Source organism: Procambarus clarkii, chromosome 55, assembly GCF_040958095.1.
Source record: "Procambarus clarkii isolate CNS0578487 chromosome 55, FALCON_Pclarkii_2.0, whole genome shotgun sequence".
NCBI classification, from domain to species: domain Eukaryota; kingdom Metazoa; phylum Arthropoda; class Malacostraca; order Decapoda; family Cambaridae; genus Procambarus; species Procambarus clarkii.
In genome coordinates, this window is record NC_091204.1 from 16,571,925 (window position 1) to 16,584,167 (window position 12,243).

Below are 12,243 nucleotides of genomic sequence, written 5' to 3' on the forward strand. Positions count from 1 at the left end.
AGTTCTAAGGATTCAGCTTCGATCCCTGGTGGAGGCGGAAACAAATGGGCAGAGTTTCTTTCACCCTGATGCCCCCTGTTCACCTAGCAGTAAATAGGTACCTGGGAGTTAGACAGCTGCTACGGGCTGCTTCCTGTGTGTGTGTGTATTCACCTAGTTGTGCTTGCGGGGGTTGAACTCTTCTCTTTCGGCCCGCCTCTCAACTGTCAATCAATCAATCGTTTCTAACTATTAAAAATTAAAGGGCGCCTGACAGCTGGGTGGACAGCGCTTTGGATTCGTAATCTTGAGGTTCCGGGTTCGATCCCCGGTGAAGGCGGAGACAAATGGGCAAAAAATGTTTCTTTCACCCTGATGCCCCTGTTACCTAGCAGTAAATAGGTACCTGGGAGTTAGACAGCTGCTACGGGTTGCTTCCTGGGGGAGTGTAACAAAAAGGAGGCCTGGTCGAGGACTGGGCCGCGGGGACACCAAGCCCCGAAATCTTCTCAAGATAACTACTATCTTTTTCAACCCCCCTACCCAGGAAGCAGCCTGTAACAGCTATCTAACTCCAAGGTATCTATTTACTGCTAGGTAACAGGGGCATTAGGGTGAAAGAAACTGCCCATTTTTGTTTCTCGCCGGATCCGAGAATCGAACTCGGGCCACAGGATTACGTGTAGTGCGTGCTATCCACACAACCACCGGCTCCCTTGTGTGTGTGTGTGGGGGGGGGGGGGGGATGGGGGAGAAATCAAGATGGATATGTGGGGGAGAAAAAAATGGGTTGATTAATTGACAGTTGAGAGGCCGGCCCCAAAAGAGCCAGAGCTCAACCCCGGCACGCACAACTAGGTGAGTACATGTTAGGCTTATATCGAGGACATTCCCCCCCCCCTCCCTCCTCGGTAGAACTACCCAACCCGTCCTCGACTCGAGTCCATTACATCCAGCGGTCGACCCCACAGACGCATTCATAAACTTTTACATGCTAGTAAGTAAAGTCAATTTTATTCAGGAAAGTACATACATAGTTGATTTACAAACATAATGTTGGATTTATAGATAGAGCTAGTACATACAATACCTAAAGCCACAGGTATTACAGATAATACCTAAAACCACACAGGTTTGCTGTTCATTCAAAAAGGGAATTTTCTCAAATATAACTTAATACTGACACACACGACTTAATAATAATACCTACGAGGAAAGGCTGAAGGAGATGAACCTTACAACCCTGGAAAACAGAAGAGTAGGGGGAGACATGATAACCACATACAAAATTCTCAGGGGAATTGACAAGGTGGACAAAGACAAACTCTTCAGCACGGGTGGGACACGAACAAGGGGACACAGGTGGAAACTTAGTACCCAGATGAGCCACAGAGACGTTAGAAAGAATATTTTCAGTGTCAGAGTAGTTAATAAATGGAATGCACTAGGCAGAGATGTGGTGGAGGCTGACTCCATACACAGTTTCAAATGTAGATATGATAGAGCCCAGTAGGCTCAGGAATCTGTACACCAGTTGATTGACAGTTGAGAGGCGGGACCAAAGAGTCAAAGCTCAACACCCGTAAGCACAATTAGACGAGTACAATTAGGTAAGTACACACGACTCACAACTGATGACGTTCGAACACTTCCGGAACAAGTGCTTCACTGACGACTTTTTTAGAACCACAACGCTGTAAATGCTTCACCCACGTACTACAAATACAAATAATCGTCAACAGAAACTAAACACCTAATCTAAATATCTCCAGTGCCCAAATATGTACAATTTGCTAATATAAAATAATAAATATATTTTAGACTATACCCAACTGTACAGTACTACCAAGAAAGGGGAGGAGGAGATTAGAAGGAGAGATGGAGTAGAAAATAGAGAGAGGGGAGAAAAACTATGAAATATGGGTAGTAGAAGAGTAGAAAAGTCAAGGGAAGTGAGAAGACAGTAGATAGAATATAAAATGTTGTGAGTAGAATGGGAGAAGGTAGAAGATACAGTATGACACCAATGATTTAAGGATAGAAACCGAGCACCATAATTAATAAATAATGTGAGGCAGGAAGGATAATTAAGAAAAGTGGAAAGGGTAATTAAGTGAAAAAGAGGATCGAAATGAAACGTGATAAAAGGAGTATAGAAGAGGGAATAAATGGAGTAATACAATTATAAGATCAAGAAGGATAGATCAGTATAATATACAAGACAGATACACAGCACAACCAATCACCATCTCACAACTATATATGTGATATATACTAGATATACTATATATAACATATACGTTATATGACAAAGAGTGCTGGGAAGACGGGACACCACGAGCGTAGCTCTCATCCTGTAACTACACTTAGGTAATTACAAATAATCTTTAATAAATGTAAACTCAACATTCATTGAACCTGTGAAACACGTGACCTTGGCAGTCATATCTCTAAACATAATTTATCACTTGTCATCGTGACTTGTTCCTCTACATCTAATTTGAACGTAGCTTCACTACTGAATTCACGAAACTGAAGAACAAAAAACACTATACACACACACACTTACTTCTCAAGCGATTTGAAGAATGAATAAATGAATCCTTAAAACACAAACGCCGTAAAACTACACCCTTGGAGTACTCGCTGACGTGAGCGCGTCAGGTCTACTGACTGCCAAGAGTGACAACACAACACCCAGCGCCATCTGTTGCCAGCTTTCCTCAACTCCCTCAAATACATTCCAGTAACTTCCTTATCAAATCAGCATTTAAATGTCCACGTTCATAGACTATATATTTGTATGATCTACTATTTGTATGTATATAACGGTTAACTGTTTAAACTACATTGCCCGAGATGAGGCTAATTTTTATATATATGATTGATCGAAGGTTACCCTTGCCATATTGTGTGGCTATTTTTAGCTGTGGGAGCTTGCATCATATATGGCTCATGGGGGGTCCCCGGCTGTACCCGGGTCTCTCTCTCCCTCTTCCCCTCCCTCATCCTTTCCATCTTTCTCCCTCCTTGTCTTCCTTCTCTTCTCTATCTTAACATTTGTTATATTACGAAGCACTGAAAACTGTTAAAACTATTTGAAAACATATCCTCTATTTCTGACTTAATGGAAATTGCAGGGAGTCACTATAGATGGCAATATTTCTTAAACGGTGGCATTGGGGCTGACCCCGACTGGTCTATGACACACTCTACACGTGTCATACTTCAAAGTCGGGTGAGGTAGCCCCAAGCACCTGGCCTGCTATTGTGCACACACATTCGATTTTATTGACATTGTGATGTGCTCGGCGAGCAGCAACTATCCAGGCTGGTGTTGTGTACCAAACGCACATTAATAAAAAAATAAAATAATATACAACTGCTGTTCCTTTATGGTGAGCAAGTTGCTGGTAATGAACAAGAGAATAAACACTAAATATTTTAATGTAACACAAGAAAAATTTACTTGAATTTTACAGAAAATAAACAATTAATGACAAAAAACCTTAACCCACTTGGCTTTACACAAAGAAAAAAAATATATACAAGTTACTTTACGTTAATAATAATTGTGAATGATAAACTTTATACAAAATGCTCTAAGGGTCTACCGTCACCCGAAAATAGAACGTCGAGGCCAGGGAAGCTACGTAAGTTAATGAGAGCACCAGAAGGATTCTGCCTGACCAGGCTGTTGTTGTTTTAGATTCAACTCCTCGGAGCAAGTTCCAGGTAGCACGGGCTATGGTGAGCCCGTAGTGGACTTACCTGGCACAGGAGCGAGGCTGTAACTTGACACGATGGTGACCCAGGGGCCAGATTCACGAAGCAGTTACGCAAGCACTTACGAACGTGTACATCTTTCCTCAATCTTTGACGGCTTGGGTTACATTTATTAAACAGTTTACAAGCATGAAAACTTCCCATTCAACTGTTGTTATTGTTATAAACAGTCTCCTGGCGCTTTGGAACTCATTAACTGTTTAATAATTGTAAACAAAGCCGCCAGAGATTGAGAAAAGATGTGCAGGTTCGTAAGTGCTTGCGTAACTGCTTCGTGAATCTGGCCCCAGGCCGCCGGCCAGTGCTTATATACAAGGTGGTGACGTCAGACAGGTGAGGTGGCAGGGTCTGGAACAGGAAGCCGGTAGAGTAACGATCGTTAACAGAGTGGTCAGATGGAAGCCGGCAAGCCGCAGGTGGGTGGTTCTCGTGGAAGGTAGGGTGGTTTGAGGAGAGATTGGACAATACGTTTTGGAACGTATTGCTGACGATTCTTAATGTTGAAGGGAGCATGTTGATATTGAAGACTGTAGGACGGGGCAGAATCCACAGCAATGCAGGGGATAATGTAATTGCTAGAATTAGATTGGGGATATTGATACCTATGGCAGGTGAACAAGAACACCTGCCATAGGTACTGCGGGAACAAGAACTCCGACACAGTACTCTCCAACCAGCCTGTCCTCCAAGTTTTCCCAACATCAAGAACACGGTCCTCCTAACCTACACATAGAAATCACATTAACGTGATATATATCAATGAGAAAGTCCACTAGGGCTATGAGGTGGGCGCGAACCTACGAACATGGCATTACCAGTCGCGTACTCTACCACTAGACCACTGTTGACCTGTAAAAGTCTTTCAACCGGATTTTTACCGAAATCACAGGAAGTCTGGAGGCCGCCAGCAGTAAGCTCCTTCAGTACACACACAAATCACAATTGCGTGATGCATCAAATGAACGCAGGTTCGAATCTTCGTCACGGCCCTTGTGGATTTGTTCAAGCTCCTTCAGGTTGAGGCTGGATCACGCCCTTGCTGCCAGGGAGAGAGGCTTGGGTCTGTTCAGACCCCTTCCCTTCCCTCGTACTTTGCTGCCTATTCGGCAGTTGAGCACCTTGTTGGGTCTGGTGCGAACTTTGTTGTTCAGGTCGACGCCGAGTTTGGTGAGGTATTGCAGGGCTATGTTAGTGATTACATGCCAGAGTTGGCGGACCCTGGGATGGCTAGAGATGCCGGCCACGTTCAGCATTAAAACTTTGCCTGTGCCACAGGTCAATAGTCACATGCCCTTGTATGACTACCCAACCTGCGAGATGAGGTTTTTGAATGACACTGCTCTTGACAAACTATGTAACCCTACATATAGTCTAGCGCACCTGCATGAATGCAGATATACCTATGTTAATAAAAAAAAATGCAAGTCTAGCTTTTGCAATTCTATCCCGGCTGCTAGCGTTATGGGATGTCTTAGTACGGTAGGTGCTGCTTTCTCATTTGTTTTCTGTCAAATTCAAGTAAGTTCATTAAGGTATAAATACACATAAATGGATGATGAACATCAAGCTATTCTCACCTCGTTCAATACAACATGTTTATATATAGACACACATCACAAGCAATAAGCATATTACCGAACATTTTGAGTGATAAACATACATTTGCAGGCGATGAGTCACAATAACGTGGCTAAAGTATGTTGACCAGACCGCACACTAGAAGGTGAAGGGACGACGACGTTTCGGTCCGTCCTGGACCATTCTCTTGAGAATGGTCCAGGACGGACCGAAACGTCGTCGTCCCTTCACCTTCTAGTGTGTGGTCTGGTCAACATATACATTACTTCCTTTACACACGCTGTGCGTATTACTGGCTTTAGGTTTTGTATGTACTAGCTCTAACTATAAATCCAACATTATGTTTGTAACTCATCTTCTATGTATGTACTTTTACCCGAATAAAAATTTGAATTTTGAATTTTTGAATTGAATGCATTTTTGTATGTCTCTCTCCTGCCCGCGCACGGGTGAAGCCATAGCGTGGCGGCATTTTCCGCGCCATGATTATCACCAAATCTGACATGTGCCGCCCAATTAAACCTTCATCCTGTAATTTACAATAAAAATTTATCTGAATTTTGTGGCGCTGATCCGGCGATTCCACGCCCACAAAATAGATGTAATAGTGCGAGCTTTTTCTACTCAGGATCGTGATATTATTAGTACACATTCCCGCCAGACCAAACCAACATGTCCGCCCAAGGCGCCAAACATCACGTCTCAAGATAGCCTATCTTCCTCACGATAATTATTTATCCAATCATTTAGATTTACGACAAAACTTAAAAATATTCTTTCTACTCATTTAATTACTCAAATGCATAAATATATCGGCATTAAAACCATTAAAATCTTGTTTTACAAGAACCAGCTTTTCCCTCGGGTGATGCTGGCGCAAGCGGAAATATTATTGGGGTATTTCAGCTCAAAGTTTTCAGAAAACGAGGCTATAAATACGAAATTATGAATATTAGAAGAAAATTGGAGAGTGGCGAAGCGGAACCTGAAGCTGTTTATGTCTCATCACAAGACAAGCATGAAAGATAGAATTTTGTTTAGAAAAGGCTCGAGAATTTACACCAGAAATTCACAAAACATTTAATAAATATTCATTATAACAAAATAAATGTCAACATTTCTATAACAATTCCAAATATATTTATCTAAGGACTCATTTATATAGTCACACATTTCATAAAAAATAATTATCATTCATCAAGCATTCTAGGCACATTCTCACAAACTTTACATAAAATGCCTCCAAGCATTTAATACACAATTTTACAAGCATTACAAAACACAAATTATACGCACTTTTCACAAATATTTCACATCCATAACTATTCTTCATATTATTTGCTATATTTATTTATTTTATTTATATAAATACAAGAAGTTACATTGGGTTTATGAGAATACATAGCATGATGTATTTACATTCTTGTAAAGCCACTAGTACGCGCAGCGTTTCGGGCAAGTCCTTAATCTAACAGATAATATTAAGCAGGTAATTTCTAGCACAATTTATACACATATTCATATATATACAATATATATATATATATATATATATATATATATATACACATTCAGCGAGGTTCCACTAACCCATAAAGTTCCCATAACCACTTCATGTACATTTTTCACCACTACGCATAGTAAATCCACCTTTGTGTTGGTACACAATCCCTGAAAATGAATATTGCATCACAGTAATTGCATTTCATCGGTTGAATAGCAGAGATGAAAAAATTATTTCATGTCGCAAATTCCAATTTAAGTTCCAGAGAATCTGTAGTTGTTTGAGTGTGCTAGATTGTATATACTGTAAAGTATTTAAATATAATTGTACAGTATGTAATTAAATATAATTATACTGTATTTATATATAATTGTACCATATGTAATTATGCTTGTAATTTGTGTCACTTATATGTCCAACTACTGAGGCATTGGCGAGAATATTACTTTAGAGCAACACAAATAAGTGCTACCACACACTAATGGGTGTAGACTTGGTCTGTAGTCAGGTATTTCAAGTATCTTACCAGGAAGATTTTTTTTTATGTAATGTCCCCTCCACTTACGGGTTATTCACTCCCGTGCCACCTCTTGGGTGGCTTAATCTCTATCAATCAATCGTGTAGTGTCTATAGGATAGGGCTCAAAGTGTATGACTGACACCTCTTAAGACCTGGCATGTCATAGATAATATAGAAACATTAGATTCCAGAGAAAAATCAATGAATTTAAGATTCTCTGAGATTCCATATTATATGCACATGAAAACATATAAAACTATTGAAGTATTCATATACGGATTCCAGTCTCAAGCTCACCCATTATATACGGTTGCAGACAGGTATTTGTAGGTATCCCTGAGGTGTGGATCATATCCCAGAGTATGTCATATCCCGCTCAGGTACATTGGCAAGCAGCAATATTGTGCAGCAACACACACATGTGTGTGTAACCATAGTCACCCCTATAGGTTCCCTTCCCATTTCTGCGGATTTTCAGATTCAGCTCGAGGTAATTTTCAGAGCGGTTTTAAGCCAATTTTTAAAGTGGGCTTAAGGCCAATATACCTGAGCGGGAGCCGGTCGGCCGAGTGGAGAGCACGCTGGACTTGTGATCCTGTGGTCCTGGGTTCGATGCCAGGCGCCGGCGCGAAACAATGGGCAGAGTTTCTTTCACCCTATGCCCCTGTTACCTAGCAGTAAAATAGGTACCTGCGTGTTAGTCAGCTGTCACGGGCTGCTTCCTGGGGGTGGAGGCCTGGTCGAGGACCGGGCCGCGGGGACACTAAAGCCCCGAAATCATCTCAAGAAGGCAATTTTTAGAGTGGTTTTAAGCCAATTTTAGAGTGATTTTAAGCCAATTTAAAAAGTTAAGTTAAACTGGTTTCCAGAGTGGGTTTAAGCCAATTTTAGGGAACAAACACGTCCCCAGCGAGTAGTCGTTAACCAGTTCACCAATATCCAGCGTAGTGAAGGACATATACTTTCACATCTCACTTTTGTGATAGTGTAAAGAGGGAGACCCATGACTGGGTTGTCATGGGTCTATGACAATCCATGGCTAGGCTATCTTGTGACTGCCGCTGATCCGGCTCAGCGTATCACCGTCAAGAACAAATCACTATATAAAACAACGACCCCCGTTCGCATAAACCATGTAACCCCTGGCACGAAATTCACAATAAACTGGTCCCAAAATGCTAGCAGCCATTTCTCCAGAATTTCAAGAATTTATGGAATAATTTATCACTGGAATACAATTTGATCGGAGGGCCGCCGAGTCTGAGGGCTGCCAGACTTGAGGCTTATTCATCACCAAAAGAAACCAGTTTTACTCTCAAAGGAACATCAGCATGATGGGTAATTTCACTCACAATTCACAAGTGTCGTCTCAGATTAGCTTTATTTATTCAGGGGACAGTTCGTATAGGGAGGGTGGGCAGGGTACAGCAGGGTACAGTGTATGAAGGGTCCCAGTATGTAAGCACTTCCCGCGTGTCGGTGATGTGAACCCATAAAATTGTTATTATGTTTTCTCTATAATTCAGGTCAAGGTTGTCAAAGACAGCGTGACACATGCTCTCTCTCACTCTCTCTCTCTCTCTCTCTCTCTCTCTCTCTCTCTCTCTCTCTCTCTCTCTCTCTCTCTCTCTCTCTCTCTCTCTCTCTCTCTCTCTCTCTCTCTCTCTCTCTCTCTCTCTCTCTCTCTCTCTCTCTTTTATCTCACCGTAAAAGCCATCTCGTCGCTATATCTGCCCTACTATGCCACATTTTTAGTAGATGTATACAATGGCCTCTTTGTCAAGCTTTTTAGTGCCAGCAGAAACAAAAAATGAAAGGAAAAATGTGAGGAAAGAGGAGTAACGAGCTTAAAAATTCACAAAACAAAGGTACTGATGTACACGTTTGACGACAGTCTGAGGCTACGACCCTTAGTACAGCCCTGCGCTAGGCTTGTGTGTGTGTCTTTGTGGCCAGTTGTACCACCACCACCAGTAGCACCACCACTACCAGTAGCACCACCACTACCAGTAGCACCACCACTACCAGTTGCACCACCACTACCAGTAGCACCACCACTACCAGTAGCACCACCACTACCAGTAGCACCTCCACTACCAGTTGCACCACCACTACCAGTAGCACCACCACTACCAGTAGCACCACCACTACCAGTAGCACCACCACTACCAGTAGCACCACCACCAGCAAGTGAGATAATGGAATTCATTGCTGGTATATTTGCCGATGCAACAGAGCAGTTCATACCACTCAAGGAGCTCGACCAGAAAACCCCTGGATCAGGAGACAATGGAGAGAAGCTAAAAAGAGAAAACAAAAAAGCCAGGAAAACGTATGGAGAACTAGGAGCAGAAGACAATAAAGAGGCACTAAAGAGAACCAGAAATAAATACACCAGAGTTAGGAGAGAAGCTGTGAGGCAATCTGAAAATGGCATTGCTGTATAAGGACCAAAGTTTTTATATAGCCATATAGGGAGAAAAGCAACAGTGTGAAACAATTTGGCTTAGATTGTAGAGACAAAGGATAATTCTCACAACAAATGTCAGTGAGGTATGTGAGGAACTCCTCAAAAGATTTCAGGTCTTCTTTACAATAGAACTAGCGTGGATACCAAGCTTGCTAGATGAAAGGTCGAAAGAAACAATGGATGACATTGTAGTCATTTTTTTATTATTATTTTCTACCACAGACGTACAGCACATTTACAATGCTAACGAGCATATATACATTTTCTTCTGTCTCCAAGGACAGGACATACCTGAATATCTAAGATCCCATATGCGATTAACCCATCTACCCCCATACCCGAGTTGTGAGACAGATAGACAGACAGACAGACACAGACAGACATAATCTGGTGCAATATTCCCCGCGACTTCTGACCTTCACGCGGGCGAAGTCAAGATGAAAAAAATGGTTATAATCACAACTAAATACTTTTCCCAAGAATATTTTAAGGCAGTGTTAGGATCTTGGGGGCGACTGGGTGTGTCGCCCCGGCTAACGAGTCCCATTGTCCCTCAGAGTCCCCCTGAAGCACCTTCATTTGCACAGGTTAATACTTCCTCTCTTGTGTCTTCGTTCACCGCCTCTCCCGCCTCCTCACGAGTTTGACACTCTTTCCAGCGGGACACTCACTCTCTCCTCAGCCTCTCTCACTCTCTCCTCAGCCTCTCTCACTCTTTCCTCAGCCTCTCTCACTCTCACTCTCTCTCAGCCTCTCTCAACACGGTTTTACTCTTGATCGTTACAGTGAGGAGTTGAAACAGGAAACTGACAGCCCTTGGGTCTCTGGTAGTGTCAATGAACCTAGAATCAATTCCTTGTGAGAGCTCGCGACACACCAGCTCCAGGGGGCCAAGGGTCTCACCTGCTACTGGGACAAATGTATATATATTAACGACCATTGTTGTCTATACTTGTTGTGTTTGGGAGGCTCCCTGTGGTTCAGATGTAGGTGATGAGGCACAATAACGTGGCTGAAGAACGTGATGACCAGACCACACATCAGAGGATGAAGAAGCGACGACGTTTCGGTCCGTCCTGGACCATTATCAAGTCGATTGTGATGTTATCTTGAGTTATCTTGAGTTCTCATGTGTTCCCTACGGTTGCCGGTGCCTCCTGTCTGACTAACGCTGAAGGAGATATCTATCAATTATCATCAATTATAACCCATCAATCAATTAGGATGGATATGCCTGTTTAGGATCATGTCAGCTGTCTACCGATTATCCCACGGAGAGCGACACCGTTTGGGGTGAGGCGAAGGATTGCCAGGGTGTCCGTCCAGATGAAAGCATGGTTCTCTTTCTGCTGGGCACTAAGCCGTGGCACGGCTCTTCTTGATAGTGTCATTAATTTCTTCTTGTCTTGCACGCCGACCCTTGGAGCTTCTGCAGTGCAGACTATGCAAGCTATATCCATCACCTTGCACCTTGTTGCAAACACGCCTGTGAATTAGAGCACCAAGGTGAAGGGTTACTGCAATACTGAGGGTGAGCCCTATGTTGCATTCATAGGCACTGCTAAAAGAAAGTCCCCTGCATGCGGGGCATGCACGACAGTGAGATAGACCACCTCCTGTTGTGATGTTGCATCATGGTGAAGGGCCTCAGAGACCCCTCCACCATTGGCCTATTCTAGCTGAACTGTGAGTAGTTTGGTCGGGTCTGGTGTTGGTTCCGAGGCTACAAGACCATCCTTTTAATATCAGCTTTCAATGGCGTCGGAATAGTGTATCGCTGTCCAATCACAGGCGTATGATTAGGAGTAAAGGTGTATGGTCAGGTCGAGCCAGTCACCAGGGCGCCACCTCCGGCCGGAACACACTCACAGGTCGAGCCAGTCACAAGAGCGCCACCTCCAGCCGGGATACACACTCACAGGTCGAGCCAGGTCGACCAGGGCGCGCAATTCACACTCGCCGCGGGGGAGGAGGACGATATAGGAGGCGTCTCTCCTTGTGATACGCTCCCAGCAGAATGAGTTGGGCTCTGTTGATAAATGATAATGTTATGAGCGCGGCGTTTGCATAATGCAATCGGGGCACCCACTAGCTTCAGCAGGCGTGGTCAATATGTGTGTGTCTCTGATGACATTGAGAAGGTGTTACGCGCGGGCACGCACGCACACGCACGCAACTTCAAACATGCTTTTAATTATATTGATGGTGAAATAGTAAAGAAACTGTTGATGACTTTTGCGAACCAAAATTGGAATATGCAGCAGTTGTATGGCGCCCAAATCTCAAGAAGCACATCAAGAAATTGGGAAAAGGTGCAAAGGCATGATAAAAAATGGCTTCCGGCACTGAAAAACAAGAGATAAGAGGAGAGACTACAGACATTAGACATGCCAAAACTAGAAAAAT

The 12,243-nt window shown here is 43.1% G+C and overlaps 1 protein-coding gene and 1 long non-coding RNA gene across 4 annotated transcripts in view; one reads left to right on the forward strand and one right to left on the reverse strand.

The window, feature by feature from the left end:
- Positions 1-4,012, reverse strand: part of LOC123755413 (probable cytochrome P450 49a1) — a 25,603-nt gene extending 21,591 nt beyond the window's left edge. Inside the window, exon 1 of one of the 3 annotated variants that reach the window (XM_069305509.1) lies at positions 3,751-4,012. In XM_069305509.1, the coding sequence (XP_069161610.1) occupies positions 3,751-3,909 (159 nt within the window). In that variant the 5' untranslated portion in view covers positions 3,910-4,012. The other 2 variants (XM_069305511.1, XM_045738052.2) reach the window with 2 other exon arrangements.
- Positions 4,013-4,105: 93 nt separating this feature from the next.
- LOC138352820 (uncharacterized) overlaps positions 4,106-12,243 on the forward strand; it is a 77,613-nt gene continuing 69,475 nt past the window's right edge. The window contains exon 1 of the long non-coding RNA XR_011222895.1: positions 4,106-4,181. This is a non-coding gene — a long non-coding RNA (uncharacterized lncRNA). The remainder of the gene's footprint in view (positions 4,182-12,243) is intronic.